At 54.0% G+C, this 19,151-nt stretch overlaps 2 protein-coding genes across 7 annotated transcripts in view; one reads left to right on the top strand and one right to left on the bottom strand.

Annotated features, from left to right (window-relative positions):
* The window catches only part of ABCC10 (ATP binding cassette subfamily C member 10), a 20,550-nt gene extending 13,227 nt beyond the window's left edge, over positions 1–7,323 (top strand). Inside the window, exons 13-22 of one of the 2 annotated variants that reach the window (XM_025269413.3) lie at positions 213–366; positions 546–735; positions 3,014–3,357; positions 3,674–3,843; positions 4,356–4,516; positions 4,770–5,023; positions 5,879–6,024; positions 6,119–6,216; positions 6,457–6,569; positions 6,886–7,323. In XM_025269413.3, the coding sequence (XP_025125198.2) occupies positions 213–366; positions 546–735; positions 3,014–3,357; positions 3,674–3,843; positions 4,356–4,516; positions 4,770–5,023; positions 5,879–6,024; positions 6,119–6,216; positions 6,457–6,569; positions 6,886–7,039 (1,784 nt within the window). In that variant the 3' untranslated portion in view covers positions 7,040–7,323. Of the gene's footprint in view, positions 1–212; positions 367–545; positions 736–3,013; positions 3,358–3,673; positions 3,844–4,355; positions 4,517–4,769; positions 5,024–5,878; positions 6,025–6,102; positions 6,217–6,456; positions 6,570–6,885 lie in introns of those variants that run through there. The other variant, XR_006545416.2, reaches the window with a different exon arrangement.
* On the bottom strand, positions 7,249–19,151 carry DLK2 (delta like non-canonical Notch ligand 2). Of its 5 annotated transcripts, XM_044929767.1 has the most exons (7): positions 18,922–19,151; positions 18,306–18,398; positions 11,342–11,472; positions 10,995–11,058; positions 9,598–9,728; positions 8,849–8,993; positions 7,249–8,171 (listed from the first exon to the last, which is right to left on the bottom strand). In XM_044929767.1, exons 2-7 carry the CDS (start codon positions 18,338–18,340, stop codon positions 7,436–7,438), a joined length of 1,242 nt encoding a protein of 413 aa, XP_044785702.1. In that variant the 5' UTR covers positions 18,341–18,398; positions 18,922–19,151; the 3' UTR covers positions 7,249–7,435. The 5 variants fall into 5 exon arrangements, with proteins under 5 accessions (XP_044785702.1, XP_044785705.1, XP_006069319.2 ...); XM_044929770.1 differs by lacking the exons at positions 18,306–18,398; positions 18,922–19,151 and adding an exon at positions 12,581–12,679; XM_006069257.3 differs by lacking the exons at positions 18,306–18,398; positions 18,922–19,151 and adding an exon at positions 12,310–12,444.

Below are 19,151 nucleotides of genomic sequence, written 5' to 3'. Positions count from 1 at the left end.
CATTCTGCAGATTCAAGATCACACTCTCCCCAGAGCCGAAGGGTGACGGGCCCAGGAAAGACGTGTGCACTAGGGAGGACACAGGGTGGTGGCAAGGTCGGGAGGGCTGGGGGCCAAGGAGGGTAGAAACCAGAGTCGAGGGCAGAAGAGGGTGTCTGAATGGAGCGAGGAAGGTGAGTCTGTCCGGCAGCTTTCTCTCTCCCATCCCCCAGCCACCAGGAACGCAGCCGACTGGTGGCTCTCCCACTGGATCTCTGAGCTGAAGGCAGCCAAGAATAGCTCCCAGGAGGCGCTGGCCCCCACCAGGCTGGGCTCCGTGGGGCCGCTGTCCGCTCAGCTGCTCCTCTTCTCCCCCGGGAGCCTCTAGTGAGTGGCCGGGGCACAGATCTGGGGCTCTCATTAGTTCCCGGGCAGGGAGTGAGCTGGGGGCTGGCGTTACAGGGCCTGTGTCTTCTGGAAGGTGGGGAGAGGTGGCGTGGGGGCGGGGAAGGGAACCCTGAGTGGCCCCACTTTTGGTTACCCACAGCCCCCTCCCCACCACCCAGCACCTCAGTGTTCCCACTGCCCAAAGCTGCCCCCAACGGCTCCTCAGACCTCCGTTTCTACCTCACCGTGTACGCGACCATTGCTGGTGTCAACTCCCTCTGCACCCTTCTCCGGGCCGTGCTCTTCGCGGCAGGCACCCTCCGAGCAGCTGCCACCCTGCATCGCCGCCTCCTGGGTCGAGTCCTCATGGTGAGGTGATGGGAGGGTGGAGGTGGCCTCAGGGGGGCCCTCCCAGTACCTGGGCTCTATCGGGGGTCCCGTCCCATCCCCCAGTCCTCAGGAGAAATCAGCTCCTCTCAGATGGGTGCAGCACTTGATACCTTGAGACCTGAAGAGACCAAGAGCAGAGCAGCTGCTGGGTTCAAACCCAGTTACTTAAGCCTATGGCTTTCTCCTCTGTAACATGAGGAGAAGAGACTCTCCCTGAGTCACTTCCAGTTGAACTTCAAGCTCAGAGGACTGAGTTAACTACCCCTTAGTTCGCGTGAGGTCCCTTTTGCATTTTATTTATTGATCCATCTCTTTTTATCTGCAAACCTTGTTTCCATTTCCCCTCCTTTCCTTGATAAACAACCTTGTGAGGTATGTTTAGTATGTATCTTTTTGTTTGCCTTTTTACAAAATGGCTATATTTTGTGCCCAGGTAGTTTTATAAATGCCTGGAAAATCCCATGGGTGGAGGAGCCTGGTGGGCTGCAGTCCATGGGGTTGCTAAGAGTCAGACACAACTGGGAGACTTCACTTTCACTTTTCACTTTCATTCATTGGAGAAGGAAATGGCAACCCACTCCAGTGTTCTTGCCTGGGGAATCCCAGGGACGGGGGAGCCTGGTGGGCTGCCGTCTATGGGGTCACACAGAGTCGGACACGACTGATGCGACTTAGCAGCGGCAGCAACAGTTTTATAAATGACGTTCTTTTCTTACAGTTTTTATTTAGAGCTCATTTTAAGATCCATGCCTGTTGCTGTGTGTGTATATTGTCTGTTGCTTGCTCTATAGTACATTATGAGGATTCATCAGTACATGGAAAGTACTTAGCATAGTGCCTGGCATATACTGAGTGCTCAATTAGCAATTATTATTATTAACCATGTTGTTATTATTGCAAAGCTCTTTTTTTGTCTGGTATCTTATTAGGGCCTCCTTATAACCCTGTGAAATGAGTACTGTTATCCCCTTTCTACAGATGAGGAAACAGGCTCTGAGGGTGTATGTGATCGGGGCAAGCTAGTCCTGTGACCTGGGCAAGTGAGTCCTGTGGCCATGAACCCAGGACTGTGTGGGTCTTTCCCTTGCCTCTCAGGGAGCAGCTGCCCACTGTCTGCCCACATCTTCAGGCTGTGAAGGAATTGATTTTATCATAAGCTGACATTAGGGGTGACATTCGCAAGTCCCTTTGACCTAGTTCCCTGCCTTAAGATAGGACTGTTCACCCAGTAAAGGCAGAGAGTTGGGAGACAGGGAAGGCAGGGAAAGGAAAAGGATTGTCTTTGAGACGGCACCTCCCAGTAATGAGTAGTCTAAATAGCTCCTGAGCCCCTGCTCCGTGAAAGGCAGACTCCCCTGAGCCTCTGACTGCTGTCTGTGCAGTCAGCTCCAGGATGTGTGCTTCCATTACCGTTCCCCTTTTGGAGATGAGGGATGGGGGCCTTGAGGAGAGGAAACCCCCTTGGCGGGGTCTCACATCTGGTAAGCAGCAGGGCTGGAATCAAGGAGCAGTCTGACTCCAAAGCCTGAGCCCTTGCCATGAGACAGCATTGACTTGACCGCTGTCCTCACCGCTCTGTCCAGCCACGAGCAGTCAGGGTATTCCTCCTGACATCGAAATCGTACTCATGGCCTGAAGTCTCCATCTTCTGGAATGGGATTAGCTCCCTGCCCTCGAAAGCGGAGTAGGCATGTGTAGCACAGAGGTGGAGAAGGCAATGGCACCCCACTCCAGTCCTCTTGCCTGGAAAATCCCATGGACGGAGGAGCCTGGTAGGCTGCAGTCCATGAGGTTGCTAAGAATTGGACACGACTGAGTGACTTCACTTTCACTTTTCACTTCCATGCATTGGAGAAAGAAATGGCAACCCACTCTAGTATTCTTGCCTGGAGAATCCCAGGGACAGAGAAGCCTGGTAAGAGGCTGTCTGTGGGGTTGCACAGAGTTGGACACGACTGAAGCGACTTAGCAGCAGCGGCACAGAGGTAGGGGGTGGCCGGCCTGGGACACCAGCCAGAGGGACAGACAGCCTCAGGGTCCCCACCAGCCAGAGGGGCAGAGAGCCTCTATCATGCCCACCCTGGGGTATTGTTCTAAGCTCTTCCAGCCCCTCCTCAGTGCCCTGAACTCTGGGAACACTTTACCGCTTTCCTGTTCTCTACCTTGGGCCTTTCCCCCAAGCCCACCTTCCCCGGGGGCGGCCTCCGCGGCTTCTCTGCCTTGTCCTACCCTGGCCCAATCACATCTCTTCTCCCAGGCTCCGGTGACTTTCTTCGACTCCACGCCCACGGGCCGGGTTGTCAACCGCTTCTCCTCTGACGTGGCCTGTGCAGATGACAGCCTGCCCTTCATCCTCAACATCCTGCTGGCCAACGCGGCAGGCCTGCTGGGGCTCCTGGCTGTGCTGGGCTTCGGCCTGCCCTGGCTGCTGCTGCTGCTGCCGCCTCTGAGCATCATCTACTATCGCGTGCAGAGCCACTACAGGGCCTCCTCTCGGGAGCTGCGGCGCCTGGGCAGCCTCAGCCTGTCTCCCCTCTACACCCACCTGGCCGACACCTTGGCCGGCCTCCCTGTGCTCCGGGCCGCCGGGGCCACCTACAGGTGTGTGAGTGCCTCTTCCAGCCAGAGCCACAGGCGTGAGATGCTGGGATGGTCAGTGGGGGTGAAGTTGGGGTGGGGTGGCGGTGGATCTCAGGTCCCCTGAGAAGAGAAAGGTGGGTGATGGCACTAGGGGAGAGAGGAAGGAAACGGAAAAAACAGGTTAGTGAGGCCAAGAAGGCCCCCATGAAAGAGCACACTGGTTCCTCCGTAGCCCTGAGGCGAGGCCTGTGGGCATGCGGGTCAGCGCCAAGGAGGGGGTGTCCTGCAGGGAGGAAGTCTGGGCGGGCCAATGAAGCCACAGCATGGCCTCCTCCAGGTTTGAGAAGGAGAACCAGAGACTCCTGGAGCTCAACCAGAGGTGCCAGTTTGCTGCCAGTGCCACGATGCAATGGTTGGACATCCGGCTACAGCTCATGGGGGCCGCAGTGGTCAGCGCCATCGCGGGCATCGCTCTGGTGCAGCACCAGCAGGGCCTCGCCAACCCAGGTGCCATCCCAGGGCCCTGCAGTCTCACCTCAGAAGCCTGTTATTCCTCATCCCCCTCGACTACCATGACATCTCCCTTTACTGCCAAGGATTTTCACCTCTTGACCAGGGTTCCCTGTGAGGATATGTTGTCATTCTCAAGACCCCCATTTCAGAGTTGGGGACGCTGACTCTCGAGGAGTCCCTTGCCGGGTGGTGGTGGATCTGGGGCTAAACAGGTCTTCTAATCACCACCCGTGCCTGCTTGCCCCATCCTCAGCACCTAGTGCCCCACGCCAGTCCACCTGCCTTCTCCCTGTCCCCTGCGCAGCCTCCCCAGGCCCACCCACTGCCTTGCATCCAGCCTCCCGTGGGCCTGGCCTGGCTCCTGCATCTTCTTGCTTCAGTGCTAGCTTCCTTTACATGCCCGCAGTCCACAGCTTAGGGTTTGCCCATTCTTCCCACCCCCCTCCCTACACACACCCCAGTGTCCAGGCCTCCCCTAGCGCTCTGTCCTCTGTCCCGTCCCCCAGGACTGGTGGGCCTGTCGCTGTCCTATGCCCTGTCCCTGACGGGCCTGCTCTCAGGGTTAGTGAGCAGCTTCACGCAGACAGAAGCCATGCTGGTGAGCGTCGAGCGGCTGGAGGAGTACTCCTGTGACCTGCCCCAGGAGCCCCAGGGCCAGCGACCACAGGTAGCCCCAGCCTGGGTGCTGGCACCCTGAAGGCCCCCCAGTTCCTCTCCTTGTGCCCGTCACCAACTTTTCTCCACTTCTGTAGTGTCCCTTGTGATCTCCCCATTCTACACGCCTGTCCCCCATCCCTCCTAACTCTCCCCACCTCTCCTCTCACACCATCCATCCCTCCCTTCCCCTCTCCAACCCATCCCTCCACCCTTCCCTGCATCTCACCCGTCTCCCACCCTCTCCCATGCATGGACCCCACCAGCTAGGCATCGGCTGGCTGAGCCAGGGGAGCGTGGAGTTCCAGGATGTGGTGCTGGTGTACCGGCCAGGGCTGCCCAACGCCCTGGATGGGGTGACCTTCCGCGTGCAGCCTGGAGAGAAGCTGGGCATCGTGGGCCGCACGGGCTCCGGCAAGTCTTCCCTGTTGTTGGTGCTTTTCCGGCTGCTGGAGCCCAGTTCTGGGCGAGTGCTGCTGGACGGCATGGACACCAGCCAGCTGGAGCTGGCCGAGCTCAGGTGTGGGGGAGTGAGAAGAGGGGACATGGCCACTGGCAGGGAGAGGAAGGCCCAGCCAGGAAGGCTTTAGATAAACACACAGCAGCCAGGGTGGATCAGGAGGTGAGACAGAGGGTGGGACAAGCAGGCTAGAATAGTGAGCTCCCTGCACTCAGGCCTGGATTCAAAGCTGCGGCCTTAAGGCTTTCACCTTCCCAGCTTCAGCTTGGACTTCCCAGCACACGATGCCTTCCACTTTAGACCACTGGTCACTATCTCCTGAATCAGAGCCTCCCAGGTGCCATGCCCTGGGGCTTGGGACAGCTGGTGACCTGGGCCAGTAGCCCCTGGCCACAAGTGGCCTCATCTGGAGCCAAACATCCTCCCGACCAGATTACTCTTATCATTTTCTCTTAGTTCCATGACATGGGAAAAGGTAGGGGGAAGCGCTATCCTAAAGCAATTACTGACCCCAGGCCCTGGCCCTTCTCTCCTAACCTATGCCGGCCTCCCCTTACGGCTTGACCAGAGAGCTCCTCAGGACCCGATTTCAGGCCTGCTTTCAACCTGGACGCGTGCCCTACCCAGTCATACTCTCTGGCCGTTCCTTGCCATCCACTGCTGTCCAACAACACGTGTCGGTGCCACACAGTTTGGCTTATGCATGTTCTGTTTTTGCCCCTCAGGCCTTTGGTTTCCTTGGTGTTCCTCATAGCACCAGCACAATCCTAGGTTCATGGCTGACCAAGCAGGGAGCAGGATGGGGGTTGTGATCAAGTCTTACCCCACGCTCTCCTGAAGGGCTGGACCTATAACTGAGACCTGTGCTGGGAGCAGAAGTGGTCACATCTCGAGCCTCAACCCCTGTCCCCCCAGATCCCAGCTGGCGATCATCCCCCAGGAGCCCTTTTTGTTCAGTGGGACCGTGCGGGAAAACCTGGACCCCCGGGGTCTGTATGAGGATGGGGCCCTATGGCAGGCGCTGGAGCAGTGCCACCTGAGTGAGGCGATCGAGTCCATGGGTGAGTGTCCTGTCCTTCGTGGTGGCGGGAGGAGTGAGCAGAGAGGGGCTGGAGGAGGCTTGGAACCCTGGGGTAAAGATGCTGTGCTTCACAGGTGGTCTGGATGGTGAGCTGGGCGAGGGGGGCCGGCGCTTATCTCTGGGGCAGAGGCAGCTGCTGTGTCTGGCCAGGGCTCTCCTCACAGATGCTAAGGTAAGCCAAGAGGGAGGGCCATTTGAGAGGGCCAGGAAGAAGGCAGGGGACAGGTGAGGGCTGAGGAAGTAGACTAGGAAGAGGTCTCAAGGGACCAAGTTCATTTTCCTTTTACAGCTGGAGGTGGGGAGCCATGGGCTGGCCTGGGCCAGACCAGGAGCTGGGGGCTGGAGGCTTGGGTAGCAGCCTCAGCTAACCCTCTTCTCCACTCTCCTCCCTAACCCTCCCCACACGCTCCAGATCTTGTGCATTGACGAGGCCACAGCAAGTGTGGACCAGAAGACAGACCAGCTGCTCCAGCAAACCATCAGCAAACGGTTTGCCAACAAGACAGTGCTGACCATCGCCCACAGGTGTGTGGCATCCAGAGTGAGAATCTAAATCAGGGGTGTCATGGATCCAGAGCCTCGCTTCCTTTCAGGGACCCCGGGAGTCAGGGCTCCGGAAATTCCAAGCCCTGTGACTCTCAGCTCCTCATTCTCTAGGCTCGCTCCTTGGAGTGCTCGGTCTCAGGGAACATGCAGCCCCTCCCCTAGCACAGAGCCTGCCGGGGGGCTGAAGCCTGTGGGGCAGGGGGGCGCTGTGCAGGGGGGAAGAGGAGGAAAAGGAGGTCAGCCTTCTCTAGGGTGCTGTCTTCCATCCCCGCACTGACCACCCCCTCCCGTGCAGGCTCAACACGATCCTGAACTCCGACCGGGTGCTGGTGCTGCACGCAGGGAGGGTGGCGGAGCTGGGCTCCCCTGCCGCCCTGCGCACTCAGCCCCACTCGCTGTTCCAGCAGCTGCTGCAGAGCAGCCCTCGGGGAGTGCGCTCCTCCCCGTGAGGGCCCGGCCCCCACTGCCGATGGTTTACACTCCTCCATGCCTCTACCTCTCCCCCTCCTCCACAGAGGGGAAAGGGCGCCCTGGGCTCCTCTTCACAAGCCACTCCTTGTGCGGGCAGAGTCCTGTGGCTTCCCCAGAGGCAGGCCTCTGCTCTGGCGCTCTGGCATCTGGGACTCCAGGCGGACTTTTTCTGGCAAAGGAGCCCACGTACACGTCCATAGTTTTATTTGATAAAATTCCCATTTTTACATTCTGTGTATTAAAAAAATAATATTTGTGGCATGAGGCTGAGGTCCCTCAGTGTGTGTACCCCAGCTGAGGGGTGGCGAGAAAGGGCCACTCCAGTCCAAGCACCCTAGGAGGTGAAGGAGGGGCCCAGAAAGCTCCCACCTCCGTCACAGAGCGGTGGTCTTCCCAGGCTCGGGGGGCAGGTCAGGTGGCAGAGGGAGCCCCGCGGGCAGCATGCTAACCTGACACTCCTGGTCCTGGCGCGCTGGGGCGTAGTGTGGGGCAGGGTAGCAGCAGGGTCCAGGGGGGCAGAAGCCCCGGCGCCAGGCCCTCAGGGTCAGCAACACCGTGGACAGGACCAGGGCGGCAGTGACAGCCCCAAACACCACCACGGCCACCAGGCTGGGCTCGCCCAGCCCGGCCTCCTGCCGCCGCACCACCTCCTTCACGGAGATGCGCAGCAGGCCGGCGCCCACGCTGTGAGGGATGGGCCCCGTGGCAGGTACCAGCACAGCCAAGGTGGGCCCTGGGGGGCTGTCCGCTGTGGCGGCAGGACCCGGGACCGGTAAGACTAGCTCACAAGTCTTGCCACCATAGCCGCTGGGGCAGAGACAGTCAAAGTCATGGACCCGGTCCCGACAGCGGGCCCCTCTCTGGCAGGGGCGGCTGGCACAGTCGTCCAGGTTGATGGTGCAGAAGCGCCCGGTGAAGCCCTCGGGGCAGAGGCAGGAGAAGCGGTTGATGCCGTCCAGGCACGTGGCACCATTAGCACAGGGCCGCATCAGACAGTCATCCACGTTCACCTCACAGCGGGCACCCATGAAGCCCGCCAGGCAGCGGCAGGTGAAGTTGAGGGCAAAGCCCTGGTCATCCTGGCACTGCCCACCATTCCGGCACGGGGAGCTGGTGGGGGAGGCGGGGAGGGTGTTTTATCAACTGCCACCTGCAGGGTAGACCAGGTCGACATCCGGATCCCTGCTACCACCACCCCTCTCTAGCTGTGTCCCCTTGAGCCACTCTCTCTGAGCCTCAAATGCCTCCTTTAAAAATGGGATCAGAGCAGTACCCGGCTTCCCAGGTTGTGAGGGTTAAGTGAGATGGTCGAGGTCAAGCACGTAGCAGAGGGCCGGACCCAGAGTCAAGACCAAGGCGAGTATACTGTTAGTGTCCTCTTAGACTCTTAGACCCGAGGCGGGAATGAGGACAAGTCCAGCCCCACAGGCTGTCTCCTCATTCACCATGAGGCCTAGGCTGCCGCGTGGGACAACTTCAGGGGCTGCACTCCAGCTTTCCTGGGAGGATGAGGGGGTCCTAGGCCCACAGCCTCCCCAACCAGGGAAGTCACGCAGTGATGTGTTACACCTCCAGCCCCTGTCAATTTTTGTCGTTGGAGAAATGGTTCAGATGGTGTCAAAAAAGCTTAGGAGCCCTTGGGATACTCTGGCAGACTGGGGTTTTATCCTCAAGTGTCCCCATGTGGTACGTTAGACCCTCAGCCCTAACACTGCCCCGCCACCCTCCTCCACAGTCCTCTCTCCTCCGTCGCCAGATTCTCACCTAACCAGGGGGCCAGCACTCACCCTGCCTGCTCACAGGGTCCGGCCTTGCGCTCACAATCACGCCCGTGGAAGCCTGGTGGGCACACACAGTGGTACTCACCGCCCCCGTCATACACGCACTGGCCTCCGTTCCGGCAGGGGGACTGCGTGGTACAGATGTGTTCATCTGCAGAGGAGACCGGGAGGGCTCTGGGACAGCCCCTCGCACGTGGCACCCAGACCTGCCCAGGCCCCACCCAGAGCTCTGTGGGGGTGGCTCATACCACAGTCCCAACCTGGGCGGAAAACAACACTGCATTTGGAGTCAGGAGGCGCCTAGTCCTAGCCCTGTCAGTCTGTCTCAACTTGCCTTTGGGTGAGTTGTATCTCATTTATGGATCTCAGTTGCCTCATCTGTGATATGAGGACAGTTTCCTGCAGGTGTCTTACCTACCACAGAGGGTTGTGTTGAGGACCAGTTCAGATAACAGATAGCTATAAAGTCTACAACTATAAAATAGTACAGGCTTCCCTTGTGGCTCAGCTGGTAAAGAATCCACCTGCAATGCGGGAGACCTGGGTTCGATTCCTGGGTTGGGAAGATCCCCTGGAGAAGGGAAAGGCTACCTACTCCAGTATTCTGGCCTGGAGAATTCCATGGACTGTATATAAAATACTACATATTTGAGGGTTTGAGCCAGACACAAGAGGCACTCAATAAATAAGGATGGATGTTCCTCCCAAGACATGTGGGGCCCCCAGTCCAACAGCCGCCCTCTCTACTCCCCTACCTTTGTCACAGAACTTGCCTGCCCAGCCAGTGTGGCAGATGCACTGCCAGGGCTGGTGGCAGGTACCGTGCTGGCAGCCAGGCATTCTCACACAGCGCTCACAGTGCAGCCCCTCCCAGCCTGGGTCACACCTGACGGGGGGAAGCACAGGGTCAGGGCTCTGGGTAGAAGGAGGTGAAGACAGGGAGGAGGCAAGCTCAGAGCTTCCAGGAAACAGGAGACAAACAGGACAGCCCCTAAGGGAAAGCAGGCCTATCCTGGGTGGATAGAGAGCTGCGCCGGGTCGCCAGGCCACCAAGGCATCAGCGTTGCAGTTCTGGTTCTGCAGTCTGTCTAACCTTTCCAAGCCTCAGTTTTCTCATCTGTAACCTGGGGTGACACCTGGCAGGGATGGGTTGAAGAAGAAGATGAGGGACTTCCCTGGTGGTCCAGTGGTTAATCCACCTGCCAATGAAGGGGACACAGGTTCAATCCCTGGCCCAGGAAGATCCCACATGATGAGGAGCAACTAAGCCCATATGCCGCAAACTGAGCCCACGCACCCTAGAGCTTGTACTCCCTAGCAAGAGAAGACACCTCAATGAGAAGCCTAAGGACTGCGATGAAGAGTAGCCCCTACTTGAGGCAACTAGAGAAAGTCCATGTGCAGCCTGAAGACCCTGCACAGCCAACAACAAAAATAATCATTTTAAAAAAGAAAAGACATTAAGATGATGTCTGTTAAGTGCCCCTAGTACCATTTCTGGTATATCTGAGGTGCTTAGAAACATTTTCGAAAGAAGAGTGACCTTCAGAAGTCACCAGGACTATCTTCCTACCCTGATTCCAGGGCAAGGCCTGCTTCAGAGAGTCCCCAACACCCCCAGCCCCTCCAGCAGCTTGCCTGTCAGCTCATGTTTTTACATCCAGACACACTTTCCTCCTGCTGCAGAATTTACCCGACCCCTACCCCAGTGTGTCAGTTACTTAAATTCATCAAAGAAAGGCCCCCTTGAACAAGTGCATCTCCCCAGCAACCCTGGCAAAGCCTTTCTTTTCCAGGCTGAGCCAATTCTCCGTCTGTCTTATCTTTATCTCCTCCCCCTTGCCTCACGGCTCCCACTCTCCACTCTCCCTTAAGCTTCAGATCTTTCTCCTGGTATCTTGAAGAGGAAAGTTTTAGAGTTCCTGTATGAGACTTGGGAGAGTAAAGTGGGGAGCCGTAGTTAGAAGACACAAAGGAGAGGCAAGGCAAAGAGGAAGAGCTGCCCATCTGCCCTGTGTGCCACGGCTTTGAAGGGATGGGGAGGGCCGTAGACGTTCTGGGTCAAGCTTGGGGCTTGACTCGGTTGTGAGTATGGAGGCCTGGGAAATGGGGAGCAAAGGGTTTGGGACCACCGTGCTCCAAGGAGAGGTACCTGCAAGAGCCGTCAGGCGCGCAGCAGCCGTGAGCCAGGTCACAGAGGGAGCTGCAGTCATTGCCTACAAGAGATTGATGTGGGAGGGGTGAGCCCGGGGGTCAGGGTTCGGCTGCCTGAGATGCCGGGCCAGGGAAAGGACGCAGGGTCCCGGTAACTGGAGGGGCCCAGCTCTGGGGTAAGGTAGAACAAAGACTAATCGCATTCCAATGGGAAGTAAGTCCTGGGTGTCGCCAAGCCCGCGGTCGGAGCGGCTTGCATTGCCATCTCTGGCCGGCAGAGGTCAACGTGCGAGCGAGGGACGGCCGGACAGGGCCGCGACCACATCCCCCCGGGGGAGCGCTCACCTCTGGCAGGCTTTACGGGTGCCCCCAGGATGCACAACAGGCAAACGAGATGTAGGCAGCGGCAGCCGCTGGGCATGGTCAGCGCCGGCCCCGGGACGGACAGACGGATGGATCGCCGGACGTGTTGACACCTGTGGGATGGCATGGGCTGAGAGACGGCCGGACGTGGAGATAGCGGCAAGGATTCCGGTTCGGTTCCGAGTGACAGGAGCCGAGGGGGAGAGGGGCGTCCAGAAGGGAGAAAAAGGGTGGGGGAATAGTGCAGCGAAAGGGCGGGGGCGAGGAAGGTGTGAGCAGGCGAGGGGATTGGAGACAGAAACGCGGAGCCGGCTACGTGGGAAGGAGGTGAAGGATGGACAGCTCGAACGAGGTCAGGACGCAGGAAGGGCCGGGGCTGGGAACGCAATCGGGACGGAGGGGTACTGGGATACCGACGAGAGGCGACACGGGGACCCGGCGGCGCGCGGTCTCTGCCCCCGCCTCTGTCCCCCTCCTGTCTCCGCCGCGCTGGGCTCGGCCGCGGCGCGGGGCCTCGGATACTCAGCGCGCCCTCAGCCCGGCTTGTCCCGCGGTCCTCACCTCGGGCTGGGAGACTGAGCGCCTCGGGGCGCAGAGCGAGGCGGGATCCGACGGACTCCGCCGAAGGGCCAGACCGGGGCGCGGGGCCGCCCCTAGCGGGTTGCGTGGCCGGGCGCCCAGGCGGATGCCATGCGAGCCGAGCGCTGGGGAATCTGGGCCTCGAGGCGACCCGGAGCGGCTGCGGCGGCTCCTCGCACGCGCTCAGGCCGCCTGCCAGGGGCGGCGTGTGCCGGCGGAGCCCGCCTCTCCGCTCCGCTCCCAGGCTGCTGCCGCCGGCCCGCCCCCCACCCGCCCGCGCCCGGCGCCCCCACCCCCAGCGGTCACCCCTTCCTCGGGGCCTCGCGCTCCCCTGGGCCCCCGCCCACCGCAGTCACCCGACCTCTCCGAACCTCGCCCTCTCCGCTGAAAGGAGGAAATTACGGGAGGCTAAATGGGAGCCGACTGTAAAGGGTCGGCCAAGTGTGCGCAGCCTTTTTTCTCCATCTCGCATCTCCGCCTTCGCGACCCGAGCAGCTCACCCCGCGCCCCACCTCTGCTCTCCCCAGTCCGCCGCCCATCACGCCTCTCAGATAAATCTCGCGCACGCTCAGGGCACACGACGCTCCCGGCCCTCCTCCTGTCACCAGCCCACGCCTCCTCCATTTGTAAATCCTACATCACCTGCTTAATCTGTCTGCTACTCTCCTCCTCCCCGCCGTCCGCTTCTTTCTCCCCTCGTGGCCATCAACAGCCTTCCAGGGTTGATCCCTGCCTAGGTATTAGCGTGACCCACTCACCCACCCCTGCATCCCTCCTCCCGCCAGGTCTCTTTCCTATCTCTTTGCGTTCCGCTACCACTACTGGGAAGGTTCCGTGCACTGGGAACCTCCCCGGCTCTGTGTGCGCCCCAAGTTCCCTCCGCTGTACCCCGGACCACCCCCATTCTTGACCTCAAGCTGATCGTCGACTGCCCAAACCCAGAGCTAGACTGAGTGTTCTGTAGAGGGAGTGAGGAAGCTCTGTGTCTCCAGGCTAATGGCTCAGAGACCTCTGTCCCGGGAAAGGACAGGAAACCGTTTCTTGTTTGCCCAAGGCAAGAGAGCAGAGATCAGGACCACCTGTCCCCACCTCTAGTCCTTCAAATCAAGATTTGATTTCACCATCCTTAAATTCGTGGTAAGAAGTAGTCCCTAACCCGTGCAGAGCAGCTTTCTACAGACAACCCCCACAGGTCGGAGCCCCTGAACTAATTTTTCTTGCATTCTTCATTGAACGTAGCCACACCCACCCCATCTGCCTGGCCATCTTCCCCGAAACGCTGATCACTTCTTTCCTCCAGAGCTTTCTAAATTTGAGTTGAACAATGCCATAGCTCTGACCATATGTTTTACTATTTTTTTTTTTTACTGAAAAATTGCAAACAACCTATACTGTCCAAAATGATTGTAAACAAATTATGGTATACCAACACACTATGTGACTATTGAAAGTCACCTTTGGGAAATCTAAACACTTTTTTAAAATCTAAGAATAGATTAAGTGGAGGGAAAAAAGCAAGAAACAGAATGTGTCTCAATGTTGGCAGTGATTTTTTCCCCCCAGATGATGGAATTACAGGTAATTTTTTCTTTCTTTTTTTTTTTTCTAACTCATTCCATTTTATTGAAAGCAATTTCCGAGGAGCTTATCTGTTATGAAAATAACTTCATCCAAGCATTTATTTAATAGTTAATTAGCAGCATCTCTTTTTTTTTTTTTTGCTTCTTTTATTTATTTATTATTTATTTATTATTTTTTATTTTTAAACTTTACAAAATTGTATTAGTTTTGCCAAATATCAAAATGAATCCGGCACAGGTATACATGTGTTCCCCATCCTGAACCCTCCTCCCTCCTCCCTCCCAATACCATCCCTCTGGGTCGTCCCAGTGCACTAGCCCCAAGCATCCAGTATCGTGCATTGAACCTGGACTGCCAACTCGTTTCATACATGATATTTTACATGTTTCAATGCCATTCTCCCAAATCTTCCCAGCCTCTCCCTCTCCCACAGAGTCCATAACACTGTTCTATACATCAGTGTCTCTTTTGCTGTCTTGTACACAGGGTTATTGTTACCATCTTTCTAAATTCCATATATATGCATTAGTATACTGTATTGGTGTTTTTCTTTCTGGCTTACTTCACTGTGTATAATAGGTAATTTTTTCTTATTGATGCTTTTCAACATTTCTCTTTTTCCCACAATGAGCATGTTTAACTTTTTCTTATTGTAAATGAAATTCAATAACATTAAAGAACTTTTAGAATAAAGTAAAAATTTGGGGAATTTCCTGGCGGTCCAGTGGTTAGGATTCGGCACTTTCACTGTCGTGTCCCCAGTTCAATCCCTGGTTGAGGAACTAAGATCCCACAAGCTTCTCTGTGCAGCCAAGAAATAAATGAATAAAATAAAAATTTAAAAGTCACCCATGATCCTATTTGCTTGATAAAACCACTGTTGTTGTTTGACTCCTTTTCCTATCCAGCTGTTTTTACCCAGAACCTGTAATGTTATATCCTGTTTTTTTTTTTTTTTTTTTGACGCATCATATATCAATAGTTTTCAAAAGCTACACTATGGATACAATGTATAAAAATACAACTAATGAGAACCTACTTTACAGCACAGGGAACTCTACTCAGTGCTCTCTGGTGACTAACTGGAAAGGAAATCCAAAAAAGAGGGAATATGTGTGTAGCTGATTCACTTTGATGTACAACAGAAACAAACACAACATTTTAAGGCAACTATACGCCAATGAAAATTTTTTAAATAAATTAATTAAAAGCATAATTTTTATGGCTCCATGATAACCTGTAAAATAGATACACACTAATTTATTTAATCTGGTATTCCCAGGTGGCGCAGTGGTAAGGAATCTGCCTGCCAATGCAGGAGACACAAGAGACACAGATTCAATCCCTGGGTCAGGAAGATCCCCTGGAGTAGGAAATGGCAACCTGCTCCAGTATTCTTGCCTGAAAAATTCCATGGACAGAGGAGCTTGGCGGGCTACAGTCCATGAGGTCGCAAAGAGTCAGACTCAACTGAGTGACTGAGCACACACAATTTATTTAACCTAGCCTTCATTACTAGATACTTAAGTTGTATTTACTTTTCACCATTATAGATTCTTTCAACAAATATTTACTGAGCACCTATCTGCTACTCGGAGAAGGCACTGGCACCCCACTCCAGTACTCTTGCCTGGAAAATCCCATGGATAGAGGAGCCTGGAAGGCTGCAGTCCATGGGGTCTCGAAGAGTCAGACACGACTGAAGCAACTTCACTTTCACTTTTCACTTTCATGCATTGGAGAAGGAAATGGCAACCCACTCCAGTGTTCTTGCCTGGAGAACCCCGGGGACGGGGGAGCCTGATTGGCTGCCGTCTATGGGGTCGCACAGAGTCGGACACGACTGAAGCGACTTAGCAGTAGCAGTAGCAGTATCTGCTACTAGAGAATCCCATGGACAGAGGATCCTGGCAGGCTACAATCCATAAGGTCGCAAAGAGTCAGACACAACTGAAGCGACTTAGCACACAGCACTCATGCAGCACGTATGTGTTACTACTCCATGCCAGACATCATCCTAGACACTGAGCTACAGCTCCAAGATAAAAAGTAGTGCTACAAATTTTCATATAGTTTTTTTCCATCTTTTAGATTCCTTCCTTAAGATGGAGTCTGAATTGATGAGTGACTGAGTCAAATAATTTGTGAAAAATAAAGAGTTGCTTTCCATGAATGAAATTCACTGGCAATCACTGATGAAACAATAAAGATATCTGAAGCTTTGGAAGTTGATGGCATCAGATTGTATCACTTACTACATGTTTTGAAGATTTTAGCACCTGGCATGTCACTCTCTTCACCCTTCCTTCTGCCAAATTCTTGGTGATTTTTTTAAAGACTTTTTTTTATGTGGATCATATTTAAAGTCTTTATTGAATTTGTTACACTACTGCTTCTGCTTTGTGTTTTGGTTTTTTGGCCTTGAGGCATGTGGGATCTTAGCTCCCCAACCAGGGATCAAGCCTGTACTCCCTGCATTGGAAGATGAAGTCTTAGCCACTGGACCACTAGGGCAGTCCCTCTTGGTGATTCTTGATTCAGTACCACATAGACAAATTTTCCAATAAGCGTGATAGTCTATTTGCAAAGATGGCCACTACACTTCCTCCTGTCCCACATGACCTTTAGCAATGATTTTGCTGCTCCTCCCAGCAAAAGATGGAAGCCTATTTCTCAGGCTCTTGAATCTGAACTGGTCTTAGGACTTGTTTTGACTAATAGAATATGGTGGAAGTGACATTATGTGAGTCCCCAGAGTCTGGGTCCCAAAAACCGTTGCAGCTTCTGTTTGCTCCCTTAGAAAACTTCCAGTATCATGTAAAGAAGTTCAGTCTGGCATGCTGGAAGACAAGAAGCCCCATGAAGGAGACCTGAGATGCCCTGGTCAATATCCACAACACAGGCGGTCCTGTTAACTGCCTCAGTCAAGCTTCCAGATGACTCTAGCTCATGAATGAGCTCTGGCAAGACTAACAAGAACTGCTCAGCAGAGGCCAGCCATATTACCAGATAAACAGTGGATGAGCAATTAAATGGTGGGTGTTTTAAGCCACTCTGTTTTGGGATGTTGTTACTATAGCAATGCTGTTGTTCAGTCGCTCAGTCATGTCCAACTCTTTGTGACCCCATAGACTGCAGCACGCCAGGCTTCCCTGTCTTTCACCTTTTCCCAGAGCTTGTTCAAACTCATGTCCATTGAGTCGATGATACCATCCAACCACCTCATCCTCTATCGTCCCCTTCTCCTCCTGTCTTCAATCTTTCCCAGCAGCAGAGTCTTTTCCAAGGAGTCGACTCTTCACAACAGGTGGCCAAACTGATAAAACCAGCTTCCCATTTCCTTGATTTCTTCCTCTCTACCAATAAGAAGGATGTTCCCACCCAAATCTTGTTACTACCAATTGTTTCACACAGTCCATAATTTTAAGTATTACACTTTCCTATGACCAGATCCTCTCTTTTCAGCCCACAGTACCTGGACTCAAACAAGCACTTTTGATACTTAGGTTGTGTTTACTTTTTTTGCCATTATAAATGCATTCAACAGGGACTTCCCTGGTGGTCCAATGGTTAAGAATCCACCTACCAGTGCAGGGAACATGGGTTCAGTCCCTGGTCTAGGAAGATTCCACATGCCAGCAGGACAACTAAGCCCATGTGCCACAACTACGGGAGCCTTTGTGCTCTAGAGCCTGTGCTCTGCAATAGGAGAAGTCACTGCTATGAGAAGTTCGAGCACTGGAATGAAGAGTAGCCCCCACTCGCTGCAGCTAGAGAAAGCCCACTCGTAGCAACGAAGACCCAGTGCAGCCCCAAATAAATAAATTAATATTTTAAAAATACATGCATTCAACAAATATTGAATTTGGATCTATTGATTTGGGATCACTCATAAGGGCTACATTACAACTTTAGTGGGCCCTAAACACTTCGCCTGCATGAGCCTCTTCCTCCATGAGAGAATATTAAACGTTATATTTTATGATTGCCTTGGTATCAAGATAAATTTAATCCAGGCTGGATTCATTATTATATATTCATTTTTATTATATTCACTTTTTTCTTCTGATTTTACAGAAGAAAAATTAAATTAAAATATTTTGTGGGCTCCTGAAAGTATTGCAGGCCTTGGGCACTGTGCCTCCTGTGGATACAACTCAAGCGACTTAGCAGCAGCAGCAGCTCCTGTGGATAAGCTGGCCCTGTCTCTCATCCATTGATCTCACCTTCTTTTCAGCAGCCCCTACCCCCATCACAGCCGCCCTTCCCTCCTTACCCAGCTTTGATTCCATGATCTATCATGATAATCAGCGCCTTGTCTATACCAACTCTCTGGCCCCTCTCTCCCATCATATTCGTCTGGTAAAACCCCACTATGGTACATTCTACAGCCAACACCTGAGTGGCTGAATGTGGCTGAAAATAACACATATCTAGGCTGTCTGGTGTCACTTCATTTCATATCCTCAAGCACTCTTTGTGTTGAACACTCATGCTTCTGCTTTTCCCCAGTGCTGTGCACTCTCAGCCTCCTCGATGGTTATTTTTACTTTCTCATTTCTCCTCCAACTGCCAACCCCTCGGTTCCTCCTCCCCCTGCTGGTGGTCTCGCTTCCAACTTCACGAAGAAAATAGAAGCAGCCTGAAGAGAATTTCCACATGCTTCCTCCGCCTACTTGCATCTGTCTCCATATACTCACATCTGTTATCATTGATGCAATGCCAGTTCTCTTACACAGGTGAACCCCTCCCTCCACCTGGGCACTAGTTCCCCATCCCTTCTTACCTGTGTTCCTCAGGGGCCCCAGCAGTTCTCCTCATCCTCTCTGCATCATCAGTCTGCTCTCTGTGAGCTCATTTTCATCATCCTGTTTCCCATCTTAAAATAAATGTTGTTGTTCAGTGACCAAGTCAAGTCCTACTCTTTTCGACCCCATGGACTGCAGCACTGCAGGCTTCCCCGTCCCTCACCATCTCCCGAAGTTGGGCCAAGTTCACGTCCATTGAATTGGTGACGCCAACTAGCCATCTCATCTTCTGTTGCCCTCTTCTCCTGTTTTCTATCTCTCCCAGCATCAGGGTTTTTTTCCCAAAGAGTCAGCAACCTCCCTCCATTCCATATTCTCTTGCAGCTATGTTTTTTTTGGCTCCTCTTTACTGAAAATTCTTCAAAAACATTTGTCAACACCTACAGTCTTCACTTCATTTCCCCCCATTTTCTCTTGGACCCATGCTCTCCCCACCACTCCACCAGAATTCCCCTTGTCAAGGTCACCGATTCTATCGCCATTGTCAAACCCAATGGTTGCTTCTCAGTCCTCATCTTAGTGGCTCTGTGAGCTGCATTGAACATGGTGGTTCCCCGGGCCTCTAGGGTTGATCTCACAAGATTTTCTACCTACCGCAATGGCTGCCCCTCCTCAGTCTCCTTTGCTTCATCTTTCTAATTTCTTCCGCAGCCCCAGGGCTCCATCCTCAGACCTCTTCTCTTTTCCAGCTGCACCCACTCCTTTCATGATCTCATCCAGCCTAATGACTTTAAATACTAGCTGTAAGCTAATCACTCCCAAGTTTATATTTCCAACTTAAGATGTATCCTTAAAATCCAGACTCATGTATCCATCTGCCTACT

The sequence above is a fragment of the Bubalus bubalis genome, chromosome 2 (assembly GCF_019923935.1).
Source record: "Bubalus bubalis isolate 160015118507 breed Murrah chromosome 2, NDDB_SH_1, whole genome shotgun sequence".
Classification (NCBI taxonomy): domain Eukaryota; kingdom Metazoa; phylum Chordata; class Mammalia; order Artiodactyla; family Bovidae; genus Bubalus; species Bubalus bubalis.
The sequence above is the reverse complement of the archived record's forward strand: the minus strand, read 5'-3'. Positions and strand labels throughout refer to the sequence as shown.